General features: G+C 43.9%; 1 protein-coding gene across 2 annotated transcripts in view; it reads left to right on the top strand.

Annotated features, from left to right (window-relative positions):
* The window catches only part of TXNDC16 (thioredoxin domain containing 16), a 186,532-nt gene that overhangs the window by 73,741 nt on the left and 85,321 nt on the right, over nt 1–27,470 (top strand). For both annotated transcript variants that reach the window (XM_077466803.1, XM_077466804.1), the window contains exons 11-13: nt 8,897–8,957; nt 11,303–11,417; nt 21,193–21,339. In XM_077466803.1, the coding sequence (XP_077322929.1) occupies nt 8,897–8,957; nt 11,303–11,417; nt 21,193–21,339 (323 nt within the window). The remainder of the gene's footprint in view (nt 1–8,896; nt 8,958–11,302; nt 11,418–21,192; nt 21,340–27,470) is intronic.

Raw genomic sequence — 27,470 nt, 5'->3', positions numbered from 1 at the left:
GACTCCCGGAGCTGTGCAATAAAATACTTTTTCCATGTGTTGTGTTTTTTTTTGTTCTTTATTTCACAGGTGAATGGGTAGGGGTACATTGTACCCCATACTCATTCACATAGGGTGGGGGGCCGGTATCCGGGGGCCCCCTTCTTAAAGGGGGCTCCCGGATTCCGATAAGCCCCCCGCCCGCAGACCCCGACAACCAACGGCCAGGGTTGTCGGGAAGAAGCCCTTGTCCTCATCAACATGGGGACAAGGTGCTTTGGGGTGGGGGGGCCGCGCGGCCCCCCCTTCCCCAAGGCACCCCCCATGTTGAGGGCACGCGGCCTGGTACGGCTCAGGAGGGGGGGCGCGCTCGCTCGCCCCCCTTTCCTGGCCGGCCGGGTAGCGTGCTCGGACAAGGGTCTGGTGTGGACTTGGGGGGAACCCCCACGCCGTTTTTTTTCGGCGTTGGGGTTCCCCTTTAAGCCCATTCCAGGCGGCGGAGCCCGCGATGTCTCCTTCGCGGGCCCCGCCTACCTGTACACGCGCTCGAAATGGGCGGATTTGCCTCCTCCTTACGTGGGCGAGTCCGTTCATTTCAAAAGTTGAGCGAACTGTTTGCCCAATCTTGTTCGTCAAACAGTCCGCTCGTGTGTGGGCAAGTCCGCTCATGCAAACTTTGAGCGGACTGTTTGCCCAAACTGTTTGACGAACAAGGTTGGGCAAACAGTCCGCGCGTGTGTACGCGGCCTTAAACTCAATTTCATTGTGGGCCACATCAGCATTATGGTTGCCCTCAAAGGGCCGGCTGTATCTGTAAGACTAAATTTCAGAGCACCCCACTACTCCTTACATCAGGTTTCCACCTCTTCCCCCCCCCCCCCCCCGCCACCATCAGCAGTCAAAAGGCCCTCACCATCACTGACATCACAGTGCCCCTCCCCTTACCTTGTATTGCTGCCAAAAAGAAGCTGGGGGCAGTGATGGAAACAGAAAGTGTGGGGTCTGGAGGAGGGCTGAAGTCAGCTGCCGGAGTCTGATCAATGCTGAGACCAGGGAAGGTGGAGACAAGGGGGTGCTGTGGCTGCACGGAGAAGCGCAGAATCTGGTGGAAGAGTTCTGTCCTCCTCTTTGCTGACTGTGGAGACAAGGGGGGTGCAGCAGCTGCAGAAAAGGTGCAAGGGCCACATGAAATGGCCGGGTGGGCCGGATTCGGGTCCACAGGCCTTGTGTTTGACATATGACATAGGCCTTCAAATTGTTTCATTGGTCAGTGCTTTTGTTGGCTGCTGCTGATCGCTTATTGCTTAGGCCTCGTGCACACTGGATGTTTTTGGACGTTTTTACAGCTGCTGTTTTTGGCTTCACATGTTTTTTTTTTCTACAGTCAATAAAGTCTCCAGCATGTTATCCTATGTGTCCATGCACACATAGGCTGTTATCAACTGTTTATGGCTGGGGTGTTTTTCGGCTGTAAAAACCCCCAAAAGTAGTGTGTTTTGAGAGGAGTTTTTCAGCTGAAAAAACGCTCTAACGTCAAACACCAATAAACGGTCAAAAACCTGGCTCACAGGTGTTTAACGTTTTTGATCCCATTTTTTTTTTTTTTTAAAAAAGCTTAAAAACACAAACGCTAAAGAATGCTAAAAACGCTATTGCAAAAACGCTGAAAAACTCCCTGCAAAGTCCTGGAATTTTTCTAACGTTATTATAACGTCCAGTGCATGAGGCCTTAAAGCACAACAACAGGTTTTGCCAGCAGGACAACGGCCCTAACTACAATGGAATGGTTTTGATCAAAGCATTTTCATGTGCTAGAATGGCCCAGTCGAAGTCCAGACCTAAATCCAATTGAGAATTTGTGGCAAGACTTGAAAATTGCTATTCAGACGCTTTTCATCCAATCGGACAGAGCTTGAGCTATTTTGCAAAGAAGAATGGGCAAACATTTCACTCTCGATTTGCAAAGCTGATAGAGACATCCCCAAAAAAGACTTGCAGCTGTAATTGCAGTGAAAGGCGGTTCTACAAAGTATTGATTCAAAGGGGCTAAATACAAATGCACGCCACACTTTTCAGATATTTATTTAACAAATTTTGAAAGTCATTTATCATTTTCCTTTCACTTTACAATTCTGTGCCACTTTGTGTTGGTCTATCACATAAAATCCCAATAAAATACATTTACGTTTTTGGTTGTAACATGACAAAATGTGGAAAATTTTCAAGCGGTATGAATACTTTTTAAAGGCACCATAGGCTTCAGAGCTCCCAAGAAAGTCCAGCAAGTGCCAGGACTGTCTCCTACAGTTGATTCAGCTGCAGGATTGGGGCACGCAGAGTGAGGCGAAGATTTGTGGAGGATGGCCTGGTTTCAGAAACTGCAGCAAATAAGCCACTTTTCTCCAAGAAAAACAGAGACAGACTGATAGTCTGCAAAAAGGTAAAGGTATTGGACTGATGAGGACTGGGGTAATGTCATTTTCTCTGATAAATCCCCTTTCCGATTGTTTGGGGCACCCAGAAAAAACCTTGTTCGGAGAAGTAAAGGTGAGTGCTACCATCAGTCCTGTGTTATGCCAACAGTAAAGGATCCTTGGACCATTCATGTGTGGGGTTGCGTCTCTGCCAAGGGAGTGGGCTCACTCACAATTTTGCCTAATGCCGAGTATGAGAACCATTCTATCTGACCTTTTCTGCCGGAAAGTCCGTTCATGTGTGGGCTTCATTGGACATTTTTTTTCCCAAATTCTGACGGACCTAGAAATAGAACATGTTTCAAACCTTTCTACCGGAACCAGTTCCTATCGAGCCATAAAGCCATTCGTCTGTATGCTATCCTGACGGACCAAAAACAACGCAAGGGCAGCTTTTGGCTACTGGCTATTGAACTTCCTTTTTCTAGTCCCGTCGTACGTCATCACGTTCTAGACGGTTGGACTTTGGTGTGATCGTGTGTAGGCAAGTACGTTTCGGGGGAAGTCCGTCAAAGTCCTTCGGAGTTCAGTCCGACGAGAAGTCCGCTTGTGTGTACACGGCATAAGAACACAGCCATGAATAAAGAATGATACAAGAACATCCTCCAAGAGCAACTTCTCCCAACCATCCAAGAACAGTTTGGTGACAAACAATGCCTTTTCCAGCATGATGGGACACTTGCCACAAGGCAAAAGCAATAACTAAATGGCTTGGAGAAGAAAACATCAACATTTTGGGTCCATTGGCCAGGAAACTCCTCAGATCTTAATCCCATTGAGAACTTGTGGACAATCCTCAGGACAACAAAAAAAAAAAAACACAAATTCTGACAAACTCCAAGCATGGATTATGAAAGAATGGGCTGCCATCAGTCAGGATGTGATCCAGAAGTTGATTGACATGCCAGGGCAAATTGCAGAGGTCTTGAAAAAGAAGGGTCAACACTGCAAATATTGACTCTGCACAAACCTAATGTAGTTGTCCATAAAAGCCTTTGACGCTTATGGAATGCTTGTAATTATACTTCAGTATACCATAGTAACACCTGACAAAAAGATCTAAAAACACTGAAGCAGCAGACTTTGTGAAAATGAATATTGGTGTGATTCGCAAAACTTTTGGCCACAGCTGTACATACACACCTTTCCTTCACTCCATCACTACTCCCATTCGTCTGCAAGGAGCAAAGAAAATATTTGGTACTTCTGGAGGAGTTAATGACCCTCTACATGTGCCAGTGCTGAGCCAAGCACCAGGAAGTCAAATTGTCCTGCTCCCCTCCCAGTAGCCAGGCAGAGAAACCAGGAAGAGAAGGAAAGGTAAGCTTCTGGTGGGGGATAAAGTGAGGTGGTTGTTTTGCCCCACAAGGTTCACTTTAAGAGCAAATTCAAATCACATGCCCCGCCAAAAAAAAAAAAAAAACGTATGCAATGTTCCAATAAAATATTTGCATTCCTATACGGTTTAGGAGATATTTGCCCGAAGACAGGCACCGCTGTCTACGGCGCATGTGTCGTAGACAGCGGCACGAAAGCGCACTGAGCGCGGCATCTTCAACGACGGAGATGCCGCGCGTGTCGGCTCCTGTGCGCATGCGCGGGACTGACGTCATCGCGGCTTCGCCGAATGACAGCGGCAGAGCTACGAGATCCCACGGAGAAGATGGATGCGCCGGACTACAGGGGACAGCGGTGACTTCGCTGGCTCCTGTGTCAGGTAAGTGACACATAATGGACTACTATGCGATGCATAGTAGTCCATTATGCTTTGCCTTTGCAGGGAATGAAAGAGGAAGTAAACCCATTAGGGTTTACTTCCTCTTTAATCAACTAGTCTATTCCTCTAATTCCTCTCCAATCAACATTTTCCCTTCATCTGGCTGTAAAAATAACTCCCAAGGAGCCCAAATTTGCGATATAGATTCCCTTTCCTCCAAAGACAGAGATCAATTTTCCATGATCCCAATTCTTCTTACTTTATTTAGCCATTTCGAGATTCAAGGTGCCCCGTCTCCTTCCAGCATGTGGTAATGCAGCTTTTGGCTGCATTCACCAGATGACATGGCATTGAATTCTTACATCTCTCTAGTGGGATTTGTGTACGTTGTGATAGAAAGAAAGCCGGGTCTTCCGTAACCTGATATTCAGTAAATAATTGAGAAATTCTCTGAACTTCTTCCCAGAACTGTCTAATTACTGGGCAAGACCAGAAAATATGGGCTATAGTACCTCTCTGCTTACACCTCCAACACCTATCCGACGTCTCTGAAGAAAATTTGTTCATTCGTGACGGGGTGTAATACCAGCGCATTCGTACTTTATAATTTAATTCCTGTATCTTGATGCATCTAGATGATTTGAAAGTTAAGTGTATTTTCTGCCATTGGGCAGGTGTAAAGGTTTGTTCAAGGTCCCTTTCCCACTTATCTAAACTCAATATGCTAAAATCCTCCAAAGGTGATGTTAATAGGGCATATATCTTAGAAATAATATGAGAGAGGCTCCTTCTCCTCACAGTACCTCTCAAACTTAGTGAGTGGTCGACCGTACCCTTCGGTCGGCCCCAATGTTTCCAAAAAATGTTTAACCTGTAACGCCTGCCAGAAGGGTATTTCATATTGTCCTCCTGATTGCGTTAACATTTCTATTCATGGCCATTTATTAAACCTCAAAAAATGAGGCCTGAAAAACATCCCTTATCTTTTAATTTCCCAAATACCCCTGGCTCCAAAGCAGGTGGGAAATTTGGGTTCCCCAGAATAGGAAACAAAGGAGAATTTGATGAAAGTCTAGGGAACCAAGGGAACCGGATCCCTAGACCCGGATCTCTTTTCCATAATTTCATCCATAATTTTGGAGTAGTTATTCAATATTTTTATTTTTATTCCCCATCCTGTCCATAAGGGAAACCATGCCTAGGCTTGGTCTTTATCGGAAAACAACTCTCTTTTCTCTATGTATTTAAGGGGGTACCTGGGGTATGCTCTAGTTTTCAAAAGATGTTGGTGCTTTCCTTTTTCATCCCCTATGAGTCACATCACTGGAATCAGTGAGGCCAAATAACACCACCCACGGGTACCAACCAGTATCCATGGATAGCATCCATTGCCACAACATACATATATACTTTTCCCTAGGGAAAATGATCGTTGGTTTAGAGTATCCTGAAAACTTTCAGAAACGGTGGCCAACTGGTTCAAAATGAAACTCGCAGGGTTGTTACCAGCTCCCTGATTCAAGACGGTTCTTAAATTTGTATTAAGTTCTGGGTTATATTTACAAGGGCAGCTAAGAGAGCAATTTGGAGTGTGTTTGGATGCAATTTACTACATACCCAACATTTGTCATAACTTTACTTCTGAGAATAAGAATACTTATACTGCAGTAACAACATTTTATCAGTAGGGGTTATAAGTCCTTTGGGCCCTCCACGTTGGATTACCTCCTTTGTCTAGTTACTGTTCCATTAGAAGGGGGGGCTGCATATGGTCTTTAGGGTGCCCAAGTCCTCAGGATGATACAGTTAGTGATGATCCATGTGGGCAGAAACACCATCAGTGTCAACATAAAGAGTAGGCATAAGGCTTTCCCAAAAGTCTGGTGAGAGAAGTGAGGTCATCTTTTTCAGAGTCTTATTATCTCTCTAATATCGATCTCTATTATCTATCCTCTTCGAGGATTTGCATCACCTGCTTGACCTCCTTTATCCGTCTTGCTTCTGGGTCCTTCGTGGTATTTTCTTTATCCTCTCGTCGTGGATCCAGGCTCCAGATTGTTCCATGAGGACAGCGGTTCTGGTCACTGCGACTACGCAAGTGGATGGGCCAAAAGGGTAATCTTGGTTCTTGGTCCGGTTAAGCTGGCGAATTACGACCACATCTCTGGGTTGAAACTCGTGTGTTGGCTCCTGTGAGGGTAATGGAAAAAAATACTTTACCGAAGATGCCATTCAACTTCATAATCAAGTTTCTACAACATTCTTCCTGTATTAAACTCAGATCTCTCTGCTCTATTACCAAGGGTTTCTTAATGCAGGGTGCGGTAAAAGGTTCGACACATCAGGATCTCAAAAGGGGACAAGTGATTGGTCTTGGAAGGGTCATTCTTATTAATGCTAAAACCACAGGCAGCACAGTTTTTCATTTGCCAAATATGCCACCCGTAGCTTTGCTTATTTTATCTTTAATTGTTCGGTTCATTTTTTCCACTATACCTCAACTCTGTGGGTGATATGGAATGTGGAATTTCCACTCTATTTGCAGAGTCTTGTGTTAACATTTCAGCTGTAGCTTTCCATCCTTTGTCCTATGCCATGGTACTGTGAGATGAATAAAGGTGCACTTGCTTTTGGTATGCCTGGTTTCCCCTCTTTGGCAATGAGTCCTGTCTCAAGACTCCTTGTCAGACCCTGTGTATGCCAATAGGCCAGATCTTCTGGTGAAGCCATAGCCTATAGGTCCTGCAAAACCTGTTCCCAGGGCAAAGTTGTAGGTGTAAAGGGGGGCATTTGAATAAAGGCTGGGACCATCAAAACAGCTTGTTTAGCAGCGGCATTGGCCAGTGCATTTCGCTTTGAAATGTCATCAGTACTGTGTGTGTGTGTGTGTGTTTGTGTGTCCTTCCGTAGGGTGACCTTATGTAAATGTTGTAGCCATTTCTACAGCCATGGCACAAGAGGCCAAAGCCCTTAGACATGCCGGTATGCCATGTACCGGAACTGGGACTACTCTAGAAAAAGGTCTCAGCTTTCCTCCATGCTCTTGTGCAAGGACCCCAGTCATGGTTTTACAGTTCTCCCTTGCAAACAAATGAAACCCGTTACAATATTCAAGTAATCCCAAACCAGGAGCCATTATAGCAGTTTTAAGATACACAAAAGCATTAACCATTTCATCATACACTTCCTTCTTGGTATGTGGGAGGGGCAGCTCTCTTGTCACCTTTCACCGTGGAACAGAGTAAAATCAAGACACTCAAGTTTCCTGACACCATTGCAACTTTTCCTTAGACACATTGTGACCTGTCTATGCTAAATGTCCTAACCATAAAACAGAGTCTTTCTGACAGGCATCCTGGGGGACTACACAACAGTAGGTCATTGAAGAGGGACAGAACCATGGCTAGGTGCCCAACACTGTAAGGTGGCCTGGAGAACTATTGAGTAGACTGCAGGTTAGTCTATATAGCCATGGCAAGTGATTCCAGGTTATCTGTGGCCCTCTATAGGAAAAACTACTTTATGCAACCAAAGAGCATTGACCTTTTACTGGTTTTTACTGACCTGAAATCTGATTGGCTGGCAGGAGTGCTCAATCTTCTGAAGAACGAGGGCCACTTAAGGGACTTGTTAACCGGTTTGCGAGCCATAATGAGCAGAGAGGGTGGATGAAAGGTCCGTGTCTACTCTGCACGTGCCCAATCCCATTTTTTTTTTTTTTTAGCAGATTGGTTTGGAGGTAGGCGGATCTAAACGGACACAAGTCTGTTTACGTCTGCCGCTGCATATAGGTGAATAGAGGGTCCGATTTGATCCGCTAGAAAAATGGACAGGTAGACCTGATCGGATTGATCGCGTGAAAAAGGCCTAAGGCTGCTTTCACACTGATGTGCTGTGGTTTACCTGCTCCGTGGGAGCAGTGCACCTGTGGCTTTCCAGCGGGTTAGCTTCATTTTTCCATAGACCTCTATTATGTCCTGCACAATTTCTGTTATTTGCGGGTTTGGTGTGCTTTCTGAAAGAGCACCAATTTGTAACATACAAGAAACATTGTGTTGCAGACTTGTGTGTCATACGTTTGCACGACAAATCTCAGTGTCTGCAACTTATTCATGTACATGTCAGAAATGGTTTGGGCGACACTCTACTCAGTGCATGTTCAGCCCCCAGGTAGTAGTGCCCCCGGTAGCTAGGACAATGTCAGCTGTGTAGCCAACAGTGTCCAAGCAACCAGTGCGGCTGTAAAGCCGACGGCATACTAGCAACCATTAACTGGTGGGGGGCAGAGTAGGGTGTGGCACATGCAAAGATGTATACACACCGATGTATGCCACAGCATGCTGCAAGGGTAACAGACTGCATTCAGAGCTGGTCATGGTTGTACACACACAGGTGTCCATAAAGATTAGAGAAGATCAGTTTGGCTGTCCACTGGTTATTGATTTTAACAGGTTTCCTGCATGCGGCTTCACAGACCAACTGCTTCTCCGAGGTGGATAAATATGGTCTGCATGAGTGTATGGATCAGTACAACTGTGTGAATAAGCTCTTTTTTATATTCAAAAGGATATTTTATTATATTGTGTTTCCTGTGTGTTGTACACTGGCTGGTTACATAGGAAAGGTTGCACTTGATTATTTGATTAAAATGTCTACATATGCTAGGGATCTAAAAGTGGTGTACATGCAATCTTCCTGCACTCATGTTCTTATTTGTTTCCTTCAGGGAGAAGGTTGGTGTTCAAATATCTCCTGATAGTAATGTGGGCATAAAAAGAGCAGAAGAGGTAAGCACCACTCCAGACAAGTCAGCACACTCATAGATTGCAAGCTTTAAGCCCTTGTACACACGGTTGGAGATTCAGACGGAATATGTCCTATCGGACCGCTTTGTTGGATAATCCGACTGTGTGTGGTCTCCATCGGACTGTTTCTGTGGGAGTATCCGACGGACCAAGTTTTCCAACTTGTCCGTAAAATTTTCCGTCAAAATGCTCCAATCGGACATACTCCGATCATGTGTAGCCTACTCCGACGGACAAAGTGCCACGCATGCTCAGATCAAATTCCTAGACCAAAGCTATTGGCTACTAGCCTGAATGTAGTCCCGTCGTAACGAAATAACTGCATCATGTTATGTACAATCAGATTTTCCGACAATTTTTTCCGACCGTGTGTATGCAACAGTTTCGGACAAAATCCGTCGGACATAATCCAACGGATTTGGTTGTCAGAATGTCCAACCATGTGTACAAGGGCTTACGAGCAGGGTCTTCTGATTCTTTTTTTTTTTTTTTTAAGAATAACATCTATTGGGTATTTAGACATAAATACAAATACAATGAAAAGAAGGTCAAAGGTCAGTATTAAAGGTCCACCATGATAAGAGTGGCACTTGCATTATTGGTACTGCTATTAGGATCCAATACAGACTAGTACAACATAGGAAGCTTTTTTTGTCATTTATAAAGCAGCTTAGAAACGATTGTACAGTTGCAGTTGTGTCATGTAGCCACAGTTAATGCTGAGATGCATAGGTGGAGAATGTAAAGGGATGGAGAATACCAGGTCGGCAGCCTGTCTGTTAAAGGGATTGTAAAGGTTTATTTTTTGTTTCTTTTTTTTCGAATCCATTAAGATGAAAAACCTTGAGGATTTACAACCCTTTTAAGTTCCTTAATTGACAGTAAAAACTATTTATTGTCACAGTCAGGGGTCAGGCTCAGAAACTAGTATCTCTATAGCACTAGAGAGGCTCCCATCGACCAGCAGGATAGGTATAGAAGCAGGTCACCCTGGCAGATGATGCGGGTCTAAGCACTAATCAGTATTCACCAGAGTTCCTGATGGCGGAGTTTGCTGGTGGGTGGTAAGTTTTTTGCGTCTGCTTCATGTTTTTATCGGGTCATGGTCCTCAGGATCGCCCCAACAGGAGGTGAACAAGCCAGGGACCATATTTTTGAACTGGACCCTGGAGATTTTAGTTGACTAAAATACGACAAACAATTCAGATGACTGAAATATGACTTAAACTAAAGTGCCATTTTAGTCAAAAGACTATGAAGAAAACTAAAATGAAATTTTTGACTTTAAAATTAAAACTGGTGTAAAGGTAACTGCAGGAGGGATCTGTCCATCTCTTTTCAACTCCCAGGATGGGACAAGTGCATGACATTTCTGGCAAGATCAATAAATATTTTCTGTACTTGCTGAAAATGTTCTTACCCAGTGGTGGATGGTGCTCCACATTTTTTTGGGGGGGGGGGGGGGGCGCAAACAAACTGAAAAATTCTGGGGGGGGGGGGGAACAAAACAATCAAGCGCTGCCACTGTGCCCATCAATTGCTGCCACTGGCCACATCCAATTCTGCCACTGGGCCCCCCACCCCCGGGGCGGTGTCCTCCATGCTCCTCCATTTCCTCAATGTCTTCTCCTCCCGTCCTCTCCTATGGTTGGAGGCCTGATAAACATCCAGTCACAGTGCCTGTCATTTCAGCCAATTAGGTGATGGGTAACAGACCCGAGCACCTGATTGGCGGAGAGGCTGTTCAGTGTTAGGAAAGCGAATATTCATTTGCTTTTCTAACACAGCTGGGTGAACTGCGAGCGTCAAGCATGGTGCTCGTTGTTTAGCTTTTTTGACGCCTATTAGAGCCTATGGCTGTAACCAGGTGCTACAAAAACACCCCCAGGCACTGTAATTCAGGAGCCAGAAAAGAGGCCGGGCACCTGAAAAGGGGGTGGCAGCGGCGGCCATGGAAAGATTCATGCATTGCATGAATCTATCTATTGGTGATAGAGGGGGTCGCTGAAGAGAGGGGGCGGTGCCCGTGCACCCTTGTAGACGCACCGCCACTGTTCTTAGCCTAAAAAACAAGAAAACGAATGCATCCACCACAAGGACTGGTGAACTGCAATATATTACATTTTTGTTTTTAGGTTTAGATACACTTTAAGGGCCAGTCAATGCAATAGTGAAGTGCCAGGCAAAGGTGGAGTCTGGTAGATTGAATCATCAACCCTTTGGGATCCACCAAAATCTGAAATGTAAGTTTTGGATGGGCCGAAGAGTTATGTGGGTTGTACACATTTACTTCCCATAACTACCTATATCTATTTCTTTGTTTTCAGAATTCTCCAGTGAAATACATGAAATTAGAGGACATTCAACAAATTCAGAATCTTCTACATGTCACAACTAAAGAAGAATCAGCAGAGAAAATGGAAGACCATACCGCTGACCCTGGTAATGTTTGTATTAAAGTGCAACTTCACTATCAGTTTTAGAAATATTCTCTTGTGCGTTATTCACATATATCCATACAAAAAGAAACATGTAGGACATACTTGGATATACAGTATCTCACAAAAGTGAGTACACCCCTCACATTTTTGCAATTATTTTATTGTACCTTTTCATGTAACAACACTGAAGAAATTACACTTTGCTACAATGTAAAGTAGTGAGTGTACAGCTTGTATAACTGTAAAATTTGTTGTCCCCTCAAAATAACTCAACACACAGCCATTAAAGCGGGAGTCCGCGTTTTTTTTCTTTTTTTTTTTTTAAAAGCCAGCAGCTACAAATACTGCAGCTGCTGACTTTTAAAATAGTGACACTTACCTGTCCAGCGCGCCCGCGATGTCGGCACCCGAAGCCGATCTCTTGATCGTCTCTCGGGTGCTGCCGCCGCCATCTTGGGTATGGGAATCAGGAAGTGGAGCCTTTCGGCTTCATTTCCCGGTTCCCTACTGCGCATGCGCGAGTCGCGCTGCGCAATAAGGATGGACCCGCTGCCTCTGGGATCTGTGTGTTTCCCAGCAGGCAGCGGGGGACTTTCGGAAAGGGGCGTAATCTACGCCCCTTTCCGCAGAGAGCTATCCCGGAAGTGGGTGCAGATACCTGTACTGTACAGGTACCTGCACCCCCCTCCCCCTTGAAAGGTGCCAATTGTGGCGCCGGAGGGGGGGAGGAATCCAATGAGCGGAAGGTCCACTTTAGGGTGGACCTCCGCTTTAATGTCTAAACTGCTGGCAACAAAACTGAGCACACCCCTAAGTGAAAATGTCCAAATTGGGCCCAAGGTGTCAATATTTTGTGTGGCCACCATTATTTTCCAGCACTGCCTTAACCCTCTTGGGCATGGCGTTCACTAGAGCTTCACAGGTTGTCACTGGAGTCCTCTTCCACTCCTCCATGATGACATACCGGAGCTAGTGGATGTTGGAGACCTTGCACTCCTCCACCTTCCATTTGAGGATGCCCCACAGATGCTCAATAGGGTTTAGGTCTGGAGACATGCTTGGCCAGTCCATCACTTTTACCCTCAGCTTCTTTAGCAAGACAGTGGTCATCTTGGAGGTGTGTTTGGGGTCGTTATGTTGGAATACTGCCCTGCAGCCCAGTCTCTGAAGGGAGGGGATCATGCTCTGCTTCAGTATATCACAGTACATGTTGGCATTCATGGTTCCCTCAATGAACTTTAGTTCCCCGGTGCCGGCAGCACTCATGCATGACACTCCCACCACCATGCTTGACTGTAGGCAAGGCACACTTGTCTTTATACTACTCACATGTTTGCCGTCACACAGGCTTGTCACCATCGGAACCAAATAAGTCTATCTTGGTCTCATCAGACCACAGGACATGGTTCCAATAATCTGCTTGTCTTCAGTAAACTGTTTGTGTGCTTTCTTGTGTATCATCTTTAGAAGAGGCTTCCTTCTGGGGGCCACAGTTCTTGATGCAGTATGCAGTGTATGGTCTGAACACTGACAGGCTGACCCCCAACCCCTTCAACCTCTGTAGCAATGCTGGCAGCACTTGTACATTAATTTCCCAAAGACAACCTCTGGATATGATGCTGAGCACGTGCACTCGACTTATTTGGTCGACCATGGTGAGGCCTGTTCTGAGTGGAACCTGTCATGTTAAACCACTGTATGGTTTTGGCAATCTTCTTATAGCCTAAGCCATCTTTATGTAGAGCAACAATTCATTTTTTCAGATCCTCAGAGTTCTTTGCCATGTGGTTCCATGTTGAACTTTCAGTGACAAGTATGAAAGAGTGATAGCAATAAGACAGAATTTAACACACCTGCTCCCAATTCACACCTGAGACCTTTTAACACTAACAATTCGCATGAAACCTGGGAGGGAAAATGGCTAATTGGGCCCAATTTGGACATTTTCACTTAGGGGTGTACTCACTTTTGTTGCCAGCTGTTCAAACATTAATGGCTGTGTACAATGGATTTATTATTATGCTATGAGGGTAGCATTATAAAGTACTGGTGAGCGGGTATCCAGTAAGTATAATATCCAATGCTTAATGAAATACCGCAGTACGTCGTATTGATATAATGGGTAGTGGCAATATTCTTAATATATTTTTAGCTTGATGGATTCATATTTTTGCAATATGTATTTGACATATTTTTAACTGTTTTTATATGCTTTGATTTTATGTATTGTAATGTCACATGCTGGAATAAGCACATACGGGTAGCTGGAGAGGAAATAATATAGTCTCACCCGAGCCCGATAATGCTGGCTCTTAGCCCTTGTACACACGCGGTCGGACATTCTGACAACCAAATCTGTTGGATTTTGTCCGACGGATTTTGTCCGAAACTGTAGCATACACACGGTCGGACAAAGTTATCGGAAAATCCAATTGTACATAGCGTGATGATGTTATTTCGTGACGACAGGACTACGTTCAGGCTAGTAGCCAATAGCTTTGGTCTAGGAATTTGATCTGAGCATGCGTGGCACTTTGTCCGTCGGAGTAGGCTACACATGATCGGAGTATGTCTGTTTGATCTGAGCATTTTGTCGGAAAATTTTACGGACAAGTTGGAAAACTTGGTCCATCGTATACTCCAACAGAAACAGTCCGATGGAGACCACACACAGTCGGATTATCCGACAAAACGGTCCGATAGGACACATTCTGTCGGAATCTCCGACCGTGTGTAATTAGCTAAGTGTGTGTAATTAGCACATGAGAGATCCAGGAGGGATGGATTGGATGCTGGGTGGTAGTTGCTCACCAGTGAGAGAGGGAGGGCGGAGTAGAACATTAGAACATGCTGATGCCCACGGTTACGCACACACTATAACATCCCAAGAGGGGGGCGTGGCTTCCTCCAATGACCGCTGTGATGAAAACACAGAGGAGCCTGCCTTGCTTAGTATTTTAATGAGAAGTCGTGTAGCGTGGCCACGCCCTCTGAAGACGGTATTACGAAACGCGCCAGTGAGTGACCACGCGACCTGCCAGGATCACAGTAGTGGCGTCTTCCCGGGACTCATTGCGGAGGATGTTTGTTTGAGTGAAGCGGTACACGGCGGTGAGCTAGATGCCCATAATGTGATGCGCTGGCTTATTGCTAATGATTAGGTAAGCATATTTTGTCCAAGGGGGGAGAGTTTTTATTAATAAACAGTATTATACTATGGAGAATATATCCTTGTATTTTTGCATGATTTACCTAATACATCACGCCGGTCCGTCTAAGGGAATTTCAAGCTCCCATTAAAAGGCATTGCAGCCCCATGTGGTGGATACTCAGTTTACATATACTTTCGGTGAGCACACACACAGAGGGAAGCACCTGGTGGATTGGTGGTTGGGTAACAGCTGAAGTGTTTGGAACTTTGATCTTACTACTATCAGAAGTTAATCATAGCAGCTACTGGTGTTTGTGACAGTCTATCCTAAGGAACTTTCTAATTGGTGGATGGGTTTATGATGCCACTTTTTTTGATATATACACTGGTATATAGTGTATGACCGGACACTGGAGTGGACTGATTTGTTTCTATCATTTATGAGAATTCACTTTTTTTCTCAACTTTCTGCACCATATGAGATATTAGCATGCTTTAGATGCTGTTTGTCTATATTAAGCGCTGTTAATGCTTGTGATGTTTACATTTGTAGCATATTTTTTACATTTAATGGCTGTGTTGAGTTATATTGAGGGGACAGCAAATTCCCACTGTTATTCAAGCTGTACACCAGGGGGGGCCCAACCCGTGGCCCGTGGAGCCCTCTGATGTAGCCTGCGACCTCCTGCTCTGGGATGGTGGTTTGACCCACCATCCCAGAGCATCAGTGTTGTGAATGAAGCCGGTGGTAGAGAAAGCAAGAATCTGCAAAGCAGAGCCATATAGGCTGATGCTTCCTGTATAGCGCCAGCTCCTGTCACAATCGATACCAAATGCACTCTGCCTGGGACAGCAACAGCTGGTGTCCATATCCGTTCTGCATATGCAGTGTAGATACAGACCTGTCATCCTCCCATTACACTTATTTTGGCCCGCGACCGGTTACCAAGTCGCTTTGATGGCCCTCACTCATCAAAAGGTTGGGCACCCCTGCTGTACACTCACTACTTTACATTGTAGCAAAGTGTCATTTCTTCAGTGTTGTCACATAAAAAGATAGAATAAAATAAAATATTTACAAAAACGTGAGGGGGTGTACTCACTTTTGTGAGATACTTTATGTATAAAAGCTCAAGAAAATATTTCTGAATTTGAAGAGGACCCAAGGTATTAAAAGGGAGTGGGGAGAAGTGAAGGGAAGGGATGAAAACACAGAGGGGGGGGAGACGGCCCAAACAACCGCTCATACTCGAGCTATACGTTAAGGGGCAATTCTTGCTCTCATATGTAATTTAAAGGGGGTAACTGAGTTGATAGTTTTGCACCACATTGCTATCGCCGGGGTGTGGGACATTTCCACCGCAGGAGAATCTCTTGTCTTGCATAATACAGGGCATAAGTGAGAAGTAGCTTGGTATAACGATCTGTTTCCACATCCTCCATGTGGTCTAACAAAGCAAACAAGCGTTCACTACGTAGTGGGAGATCGCATAATTGGTTTGCAGAACTGAAACTGCTTGTTTCCAGAATGGCACAAGCACCGGGGCATGACCATACCATATGGAAAAAGTCATTAACTGGGGCAGCACACCTCGTACATCTGGGGACACCCTGAGGGTATATATGTGCTAAACGTTGTGGGGTATAATATATATTCTATGCAAAAATTTGAGCTGTATAAAGTTGTCTTTAGCGGAGATCATCAAGGTTACATAGTTTGACACACAGTTGTCCCAGTCCTTCTCACTAAGCCCAGGGATATCTTCCCGCCTGCGCTGAAAAATACGGGTAGTCTTAGTGGCATGGGCCAAGGATAGGCGAAGGTACAAAGACAGAGGCTGTCCCATCACCCGTGAGGTAAGAAGACGTTCAATCGGATCTGACTTTAGCGCAACTTATTCAGGGAATTGGGCACGTAAAGCGTTTTTCAGCTGCCAATATCTAAATAGCATATTGTGTGGGAGGGAATATTTTCGCCACATATCAAACAACCTCACCTTCCCCTCAGGAAAAAAATGTGTTTCAATGTTGTCACTCCCTTAACTGGCTAGAGCTAAGGCTCGGGAAGGGAGTAAAGATGGGGTAAGGTTGGAGACATGGGGAGAGAAGGTGCTCTACATATCGCTCTGGCCTGGGCCCACATCCGAATGGGTACCTGCATAGGCCCTGTAACAGTCGGATGGGCCCTAGGACCTCTTAAAACAAGATTGCTTAACACAGCATATGAGCACAGTATAGCTGCCTCTAAAGCCCCGTACACACGAGCGGACTTTTCGACATCCAAAGTCTGACGGAATGATTCCGTCAGACTTTTCGATCGTGTGTGGGCTGCAACGGACTTTTGATTCGCAAAAGTCTGACGGACTTTAGAAAATGGAACATGCTTCAAATTTTTCCGACGGAACTCCGCCGGACCCGGTCCCTCCGAAAAATTTGCTCGTGTGTATGCTATTCCGACGGACTAAAACCGACGCTAGGGCAGCTATTGGCTACTGGCTATGAACTTCCTTATTCGAGTCCAGTCGTACGTCATCACGTTCGAATCCGTCGGAGTTTGGTGTGATTGTGTGTGGCCAAGTCCGCTCAGTCGAAAAGTCCATCAGAACTCTGACGGAACTCCGGCAGAACTCCTTCGGAAGTCTGTCGGACATAAGTTCTCTCGTGTGTACGGGGCTTAAGGTTACTGCTTAATTCTGTCTAGGCTGGGAGAACCACCACCTCACCATAACCAGGACTGCTGCCCAGTAGTATAGCTGAAAATTAGGTAAAGTCAGACCAGGTAGGTAGCTGCGGGGTGGATCTAGCCAGTCGCAGCATTCAGCCAGCCCAGACAAAAGACACCACAACAGCATCCACTTTTCGAAACGGGGACGTAGGGACCCAAACCGGGGTGTTCCGGAAGAAATACAGAAATTTAGGAAGAGAGATCATTTTTAGAAGATTCACCCTGCCTACCGGAGTAAGTGGAAGAGACCGCCAGGAAAAACATTTACGGGTAAATTGTTCAATGCGAGGAAGTATATTCATCAAGTGGTCAGACGTAGTCGCTCCCACCTTAATCCCCCAGATAGGTAAACTCACTCACCCAATGAAATTGTGTCCCTGTATCCGAACATTGGAGAGAAGGATGTAGAGGGAGTAATACAGACGTGTCCCAGTTGATGCGTATGCCAGAAAAATTACCGAAACCGGTCGAAAATATCCAGTGCTACACGCAGGAACGAAGTTGCGTCCTCCAGGAACAGCACGTCATCTCCATACAGGGCCAACTTTTCCATTATGGAATTCACAGGTATCCCCTCGGTCTCAGCTCTGCCAACAACAAAATAACCAAGGGCTCCAAGGATAGAGTGAACAGACCTGGGAACAAAGGGCAACCCTGGAGTGTCCCTCTGCCCAAGGGAAAAGAGTCAGACAGAATGCCATTAGTTCAGACCCTAGCTCTGGGATGAGCATATAGTAGTTGCAACCAGGACAGGAATCGGGGCCCAAATCCAAAGCCATCCTTAACCACCCAGAGAAAACCCCATTCCACGGAATCAAATGCTTTCTCAGCATCTAAAGATGCCACCACCCCGGGGCGATCTAGCATGGCCAAGGTCATATGCGTGTGAAGGCGTCTGATGTTGATATCCATGCCCCTACCAGGCATAAAACAGGATTGATCTGGATGAACTAGAGCCGTGATAACTGTATTAAGCTGACTGGCGAGGATTTTTGACAAAAGCTTCATATCTGCATTTAACAGGGATATAGGGCGGTATGAGGAGCATAGTTCGGGGTTTTTTTCCTGACTTTGGTATCACCACTATTACCACGTCGCTCATCGAGTGTGGAAGGGCGGCCTGGTGCAAAGCACCCAGAAATAGGGAATGTAACCGAGGAAGTAGTTCTTCTGCGTAAGTTTTATAGAACTCCACAGGGATCCCATCTTACCCAATTGAAGGGTGCCCAAAGCACATTTCACCTCCCGCAGAGTAATCAGAGAGTCCAAAAAAATATATAAGTAAAATGAATAAATGCGGCGCTACCTAAAAATAATAATATACTAAAGTGCAATAACTACAATAAATTGCAGATTAAAAGTGCAATGGTAAATCCACCTCACTATAGTGATATGATGTGCAATGATAGAACATTAAATATGTTACATCTAATATAGAATAAAATTGATAATCATATACGTGCATAAATAATCAAAAATCATAAGTGAAATACATTCCAAAGTACAAAATATATAAAAAAAGGGAAGATGCTGAATAAGCAATAATGTGCAGGATGCAATAATAAATGGTGATCATCAAATAAAGTCCATGCAAATAATTGGTGACCATACAGCAAAGTCCATGCAACAAATATAAAGTGGCTTCTAATGCGTGACTGTCCACTGCAAACTTCAGTGCCAAACTTGTGCACCACCAGTTTCCCCCAGCCTCTCACCTCAAATATATAGCATAAAAGCGCTGTATATACCCAGATGCTACTCCGTCCTTATCCGTCCAGCCTCAATCATATACTGCTGTACGTATACGGTTACCACTTCCCCAATTTCTCCAAGTACATCCAGTTACAATTGGTGGTACATAGGGAATGGAAGAAAGACAAGGGGGGGCTCTCATGTGTAGTATCAAAACACAACTTTAATAAATAAATATCCTCACTTACATATAAGCAGATAGCAGCGAATTCGTAGCAAACACGAACTTCCGGTCTCGGCCGCGACCGGAAGTGATAAGTGTAACACCTAGCTCCTTCCCTGACGCGTTGCGTCACAACCTCGTGACTTTATCAAAGGGTAAAATGTTGTTTTACCCTTTGATAAAGTCACGAGGTTGTGACGCAACGCGTCAGAGAAGGAGCTAGGTGTTACACGTATCACTTCCGGCCGCGGCCGAGACCGGAAGTTCGTGTTTGCTACGAATTCGCTGCTATCTGCTTATATGTAAGTGAGGATATTTATTAAAGTTGTGTTTTGATACTACACATGAGAGCCCCCCCCTTGTCTTTCTTCTATTCCCTATGTACCACCAATTGTAACTGGATGTACTTGGAGAAATTGGGGAAGTGGTAACCGTATACGTACAGCGGTATATGATTGAGGCTGGACGGATAAGGACGGAGTAGCATCTGGGTATATACAGCACTTTTATGCTATATATTTGAGGTGAGAGGCTGGGGGAAACTGGTGGTGCACAAGTTTGGCACTGAAGTTTGCAGTGGACAGTCACGCATTAGAAGCCACTTTATATTTGTTGCATGGACTTTGCTGTATGGTCACCAATTATTTGCATGGACTTTATTTGATGATCACCATTTATTATTGCATCCTGCACATTATTGCTTATTCAGCATCTTCCCTTTTTTTTATATATTTTGTACTTTGGAATGTATTTCACTTATGATTTTTGATTATTTATGCACGTATATGATTATCAATTTTATTCTAAATTAGATGTAACATATTTAATGTTCTATCATTGCACATCATATCACTATAGTGAGGTGGATTCACCTTTGCACTTTTAGTCTGCAATTTATTGTAGTTATTGCACTTTAGTATATTATTATTTTTAGGTAGCGCCGCATTTATTCATTTTACTTGTATATATTTTTTTGGTGTAGAGATCACTATTTTTTTGCTGGCTGCTTCCACATTTTTTAGATATTTAGTAGTAGTTAGGTGGAGCGCATTAGTACCTTTCGTTTAAATCAGAGAGTCCTGTTTTTCTCTATAGGTCTCAGTGAGTACAGGGACAATGTCCGCAAGATACCCGTGGAGATCCTCTGCTGTGTACGTCACCCGAGAGCTATACAGTGTCTGCTAGTATGTAACAAAGCACTCATTTTATGTCTCGCAGGTCAGATAGCAGCGCCCTGGTCCAATCTAATATTTGGATTATACTAGCCGTAGCTGCCTGCTCCCTTGCCAGTCATGCCAGCAGTTTCCCATTTTTAATGATCCTTATTTTGGCTTTATTCTTTCTGTAATTCACCTTTTTTTTTCTTATCTACTTAAAGCGACGTTCTGCCCAAAAACAAAATAAAAATAAATAAAAGCAAGCATCTACACACACTGCAGCTGCTGGCTTTTAACAATAGGATACTTACCTGTCCTGGAGTCCAGCGATGTCGGCACCGCAGCTGATGTTTCCATCAGCTGTCGGGTGCTGCTGCCGCCATTGCGGGTGAGGGTATGGCTTCACACCGGGAACCCTACTGCGCATCTCTCCTACCGGCCCGGCAACAGTGAGAGGAGGAGGGGGGAGCCCCTCGGTGATGTCACGGGCCGCAGCCCTGGCTCCCAGAAGTGGGAACAGGATACCTGTCAAAGACAGATATCTTTTCCCCCCTCCCCCTCAAAAGGTGCCAGTTGTTGCACCGGACTGGGAGAGGAGACCAATGAGTGGAAGTTCCACTTTTGGGGGGGAACTCCGCTTCAAAAGTCTTGTTTGCTTTAGACATCCACACATTCCAGTTCATAAGACATGGAGGCATCCGCTGACACAATCCCTTTACTGACAGATGGCTATTTAATTTTTTGCCTTGGGATTGGTATTTAAACATGTGTCAGTGACTTGTAAATATTTAAGTTTCTGATACTTTTTTTTTTTTTTTCTAACTGCAGAGGTCCAGGATAATGAGGTAGCGGAATCCGTCTATAGAGACAGAAATCGCAGCTTACCACTGCAGCTGATACCTTCCATGACAGATGAGATGTTCAAGATGGTTCCACTCAGCCCTCGCCACACGGCCGTTCTCTTTTACGTGAGCTGTAAGTTTCCAGATACATTCCTTCCTGGATGTAGAAGTCATTGACGTGACAGTGTAAATATATGTCATGAGTGTTTAATTCTGTGTTAGTTCAGCTATGACAGAACACATAATATGTCAGAGGGATGTCTTCAGAAAAAAGCCTTGTGAGACGTTTATGGTACCCATTTACGTAATGTACATACTAATCTAAACAGCCGCTAAATTTCGGATTTCAGAGGCTTAATCAAGTTAGTTACACCAGCTCCCCCATTCCAAAATGTCGCATTATTGCAAAGAACATAGGAAATCTTAGACCAGCACATGCTGGTGGGATCCTAATACTTTTTTATTTTACACAGGATTACAAAAAACAATTGTCCTACCTTGCTTACATGTTTCAGCCCTGTGTGGGCCTTAACCACTTGGCGCCCATACTACGTCATATGACGTCGTGGGGCTTTGAGGTGTAATATCTGAATGATGCCTGAGGCCACAGACCTCATTCAGATATCGGCATTTTCAGCCGGCGATTCCCTGCACCATAAGAATGATCATAGAGGCTGTTCCGCCGCTTGATCGTTCTTACGGGCGGCGGGAGGGGACACCACCCCCCCCTCCCGCCGCCCTCCGGTGCTTGTACCGACTCACCGCTTCCATCGGTGAGTTGGTCACAGGATCCGCCGCCCCCCCCGGATGATACCATAGAGATTTCCAGCGGACCAGATCGTCCCAGGAGTCTTTATGATCGTTCAGAGGCCGGGCGCGATGTTATGACACCACGCCGGGACTCTGCATTCAAATTAACGGCGCCGTTTTGGCTGGGAAGCCAGGATCGTTTTTTTTATTTTATTTTTATTTTTTTTGGGCTTCCCAGCCTAGAGGTGAGATATGGGGTCTTATTGACCCCCCATCTCACTGTAAATAGGTCAGATCGTGCCATATTCCTATTACAAGGGATGTTTACTTTCCTTGTAATAGGAATGAAAGAAATCAAAAGTTTTTTTTTTTTTTTTTTTTAAAGTGTCAAACTAAAACAATAAAAATTAAATTAACAATAAAAAAAAAAAAAAAATTTAAGCGCCCCTGTCCCCGTGAGCTCGTACGCAGAAGCAAACGCATATGTAAGTCCCGCCCACATATGAAAACGGTGTTCAAACCACACATGTGAGGTGTCGCCGTGAACATTAGAGCGAGAGCAATAATTCTAGCACTAGACCTCCTCTGTAACCCAAAACATGTAACCAGTAAAATAATTTAAAGCGTTGCCTATGGGGATCTTTAAATACAAACGTTTGGTGCCATTCCACGAGCGCGTGCAATTTTGAAGCGTGACATGTTGGTTATCTATTTACTCGGCGTATCTTCTTCTTTCACATTATGCAAAAAAATTGGGCTAACTTTACGTTTTTTTTTTTTTTTTTTTTTTAAAGCACGAAACTGTTTTTTTTTTTCTGAAAAAAAAGTGTTCGAAAAATTGCTGCGCAAATACTGTGCGAGATAAGAAGTTGCAACGACCGCCATTGTATTCTCTAGGGTCTTTGCTAAAAAAAAATATATAATGTTTGGGGGTTCTATGTAATTTTCTAGCAAAAAAAATTATGAATTTTACATACGTAGGAGAGAAATGTCAGAATTGGCCTGGATGCAAAGTTTTTAATCATAAGAGGGAGGGATTAAGACAAACACAGGGCTGAACCATATAAGCAAGGTTTTTTAAAGGATAAGTTCACCTTTGGGAACATATTACATGTTCCACCTGTTTTTAGGGTGAAACATGTTCCCACTGCTGCAGCCACTCACCGTTCCATCTCCCTGTAACAGCAGTATGGGGGGGAAGTTCCCTATATTAGCTGTTATTTTTTGAAAACAGCGCAGCCGTGTGGGTATCTGGAGCACTGCATATGAATTAACGAAAAGCCCCAACATCCTTTTGTGGCTGTTGGCTTGTAGTTCTCAATGAACTAGCACTGCGCTGTTGAGCACTGTGGTAGTTAATTGTCTTCCTGTCAGTGTGAAACTGCCTGGCCGTGCGATGTACGGGGCAAGCAGCTCACACTGACAAGTCTGCAGGTGATCTGATGAGTGCTGGTGCAATGCTTGACAGACTCCTAAAAAAAAAAAAAAAAAAAAAAAAAAAAATAGTAAATGCACATTTTTTTTACCTACAAAAAAAGTGCTTTTTTTTTTTGTGAAATTATCCTTTAATCCTGTGTTAAATAAAGGAGTATTGGGATCCCAACAGCGTGTGTCAGTTTGCAACTTAATTTTGCTATTGTTGCTGTCGGGAGCCTCCCGAGCACCACACACTTGCACCAGACCTACGTGGACTTTCAGGTTGAGTGGCAGCTGCTATTTTTATTTTTTTTAAAGATATGTTTATTGAGTTTTTCAAAACGAACAAAACTGTAAAAAGGTGGCTGCTATTTAGTTGTATTAATTCTAAGGCGCCTAGCTGAATGCAACATCACCACCACCACCAAGCGGTGCTCGGAAATACTGCTTTTATTAAATAAAACAGATACACTGGAGACATTGCATGCAGGAGGACAGGTGAGTGCCTGAAAATAACTGTTATTTCAGCAAGAGGGGATGGGCGGGCCCTGACACAGAGCTGACAGGCAGGGAGGGGAGAGAGGACAGAGAAGGACAGAAAAGGGCTGCGGATGACGGAGGCATGTAAACTGACCATGGTGTCAGGGCTTAGCAGCCCATGATAAAGCGTGGTCAGTTTATAGGGGAGGGCAGGATCAGCCAGGTATTTCAGGTTATACAGGGGGCCAGATTAAACAGCACAAGCACTGTGCCGTATAACATGCTTTAAGGGAACAGAATCTTTTTTTTTATTTTTATTTTTATTTTTTTTTTAGCTTAACAAATTATCTAAGCTTTGGAAAAAAAAAAAAAGTTTTAGCAAATCAATCCCCGTGTGTTGGTGTGAGCTGATACTTGAAAACAATACTTTTTTGCTTGTCCATGCATTGCAACTGCTTTGGCCAATGCAGCCCAAAAGATGTGATATGAATGGGCCCTTGGTGCCAAACTTAAAACAGGGACAAGTATGTAGTAATGAGTTCTTTGGGTCTAATAATGAGACGTTTTGGAACTCTGCTGTAGCGTAGCAGGTTGCTATGAGCAATAACGCTTGTTGTCCATAGTGCAGTTTGATACACAGGGGCTGCACACAGCTTGGTTGCCTATACAGAGCTGTAAGCTGCTCATGGGATTATCTGTATATATTTCCTGTTGTAGCTACATGACTATGAGCATCTGCTGATAATTGCAGGTCAGGAAGGCAGGGAACACAAAATCCATCACATTCTAGGAATCTGTGGGAGATTCTAATTCCAGAAAATCTCATAATTTTAACCAATCATTAATTAAACATCTGTTTGCATTTATAATTTATATGTATATTTACATTGTAGGAAAAATCTATAGCTTTTTTTTTTTTTATAAGCAGCGAATGTGACCAACTTAAACTTTATTTCCACTTCTTCTTATCCACGTTTTTTATTGAAAAGTTTACATACAGAAGATCAAAGAGTAAGCAGTTTAATAGAAATAGCCTTCATGCAGGGAGAATAAATAAACAGACAGCCAAGTAGGATACACATGACAGCACAAAAGCCTATTATACAAATGCATTGATGGCGCTCCCCGATGTTTGAGAGCCATGGGGAATTGTGTGTTCATAACACAAGAGGTACTCGAAGAAATCAGAGGAGAAGGTGGTAGTGTACCCCTAGCCTGGGCTCAGGGTAGGTGGAGGAGCGATGAGAGAACAAAGGATGGTATTTACACTTTTTTAGCCAAGTTGGACTAACACCCACTTTGTTTGTTACAGGTTCCTTTTCATATAGCATAACATATTATATATATATACACACACAGTGCCTTGCGAAAGTATTCGGCCCCCCTTGAACTTTTCAACCTTTTGCCACATTTTAGGCTTCAAACATAGATATAAAATTTAAATTTTTTGTGAAGAATCACCAACAAGTGGGACACAATTGTAAAGTGGAACGAAATCTATTGGATATTTTAAACTTTTTTAGCAAATAAAAAACTGAAAAGTGGTGCGTGCAAAATTATTCGGCCCCTTTACTTTCAGTGCAGCAAACTCACTCCAGAAGTTCAGCGAGGATCTCTGAATGATCCAATGTTGTGCTAAATGACTGATGGTGATAAATAGAATCCACCTGTGTGTAATCAAGTCTCTGTATAAATGCACCTGCTCAGTGATAGTCTCAGGGTTCTGTTGAAAGCGCAGAGAGCATCATGAAGACCAAGGAACACACCAGGCAGGTCCGTAATACTGTTGTGGAGAAGTTTAAAGCCGGATTTGGATACAAAAAGATTTCCCAAGCTTTAAACATCCCAAGGAGCACTGTGCAAGCGATCATTTTGGAATGGAAGGAGTATCAGACCACTGCAAATCTACCAAGACCTGGCCGTCCCTCTAAACTTTCAGCTCAGACAAGGAGAAGACTGATCAGAGATGCAGCCAAAAGGCCCATGATCACTGTGGATGAACTGCAGAGAACTACAGCTGAGGTGGGAGAGTCTGTCCATAGGACAACAATCAGTCGTACACTGCACAAATCTGGCCTTTATGGAAGAGTGGCAAGAAGAAAGCCATTTCTCAAAGATATCCATACAAAGTCTTGTCTAAAGTTTGCCACAAGCCACCTGGGAGACACACCAAACATGTGGAAGAAGGTGCTCTGGTCAGATGAAACCAAAATCGAACTTTTTGCCCACAATGCAAAACAATATGTTTGGCGTAAAAGCAACACAGCTCATCACTCTCAACACACCATCCCCACTGTCAAACATGGTGGTGGCAGCCTCATGGTTTGGGCCTGCTTTTCTTCAGCAGGGACAGGGAAGATGGTTAAAATTGAGGGGAAGATGGATGCAGCCAAATACAGGACCATTCTGGATGAAAACCTGTTGGAAGTCTGCAAAAGACCTGAAACTGGGACGGAGATTTATCTTCCAACAAGACAATGATCCCAAACATACAGCAAAATCTACAAAGGAATGGTTCACAAATAAACGTATCCAGGTGTTAGAATGGCCAAGTCAAAGTCCAGACCTGGATCCAATCGAGAATCTGTGGAAAGAGCTGAAAACTGCTGTTCACAAACGCTCTCCATCCAACCTCACTGAGCTCCAGCTGTTTTGCAAGGAAGAATGGGCAAGAATTTCAGTCTCTCGATGTGCAAAACTGATAGAGACATACCCCAAGCGACTTGCAGCTGTAATCGCAGCAAAAGGTGGCTCTACAAAGTATTAACGCAAGGGGGCCGAATAATTTTGCACGCCCCACTTTAAATTTTTTTATTAGTTAAAAAAGTTTCAAAAATCCAATAGATTTTGTTCCACTTCACAATTGTGTCCCACTTGTTGGTGATTCTTCACAAAAAATACAATTTTTATATCTTTATATTTGAAGCCTGAAATGTGGCAAAAGGTTGAAAAGTTCAAGGGGGCCGAATACTTTCGCAAGGCACTGTGTATATGTATGTGTGTGTGTGTGTTTATGTATGTATGTATGTGTGTATGTATGTGTGTGTATGTATATAGATATATATATAGATATATAGATATATAGATATATAGAGATATATATATATATATATATATATATATATATATATATATATATATATATATATATATACTTGGTCTCTGCAATGTATGTTAATATACTTTCAAAAAAAAAAACTCCCCACATTCTCTCCTGTCTTCATATTGCCATCTATTCCAAGCAATAGAAGCTGCCTAAAGAGTCCTGTGCATAAAGCTGGCCATGAACAGAGCGAATTTGTTTTGATTAACTTGTCAGAATTTGAGCTGTGGGTTGCCCTATTAGCATCTTCTGGTTTGACATCCTTTCATCTGAAAGTCAAAGGAGTCGGGCGAAAAATCGTTGGTCATACAATCCAATCAGATGCAGCTATCCACTATCCGAATACAGTAGCCGTCAGGAAAGATTTGTTCTATTGTGGATGTGGAAATCAAGTGATTTTTTGCTGTGTACTGTACAAGAGCAATCTTACAATGTTTGAATAGATTCGGTCTGGGGAAAGGGGCAAAAACAACGAACGACTTTGTTTTAAAGTGCACTTATCCTTCAAGTGCCCC

The sequence above is a fragment of the Lithobates pipiens genome, unplaced genomic scaffold (assembly GCF_037356315.1).
Source record: "Lithobates pipiens isolate NorthernLeopardFrog02 unplaced genomic scaffold, aLitPip1_a1.2 Scaffold_37, whole genome shotgun sequence".
In the NCBI taxonomy this organism is placed as follows: domain Eukaryota; kingdom Metazoa; phylum Chordata; class Amphibia; order Anura; family Ranidae; genus Lithobates; species Lithobates pipiens.
This window is presented reverse-complemented; position numbering and strand designations above follow the sequence as displayed.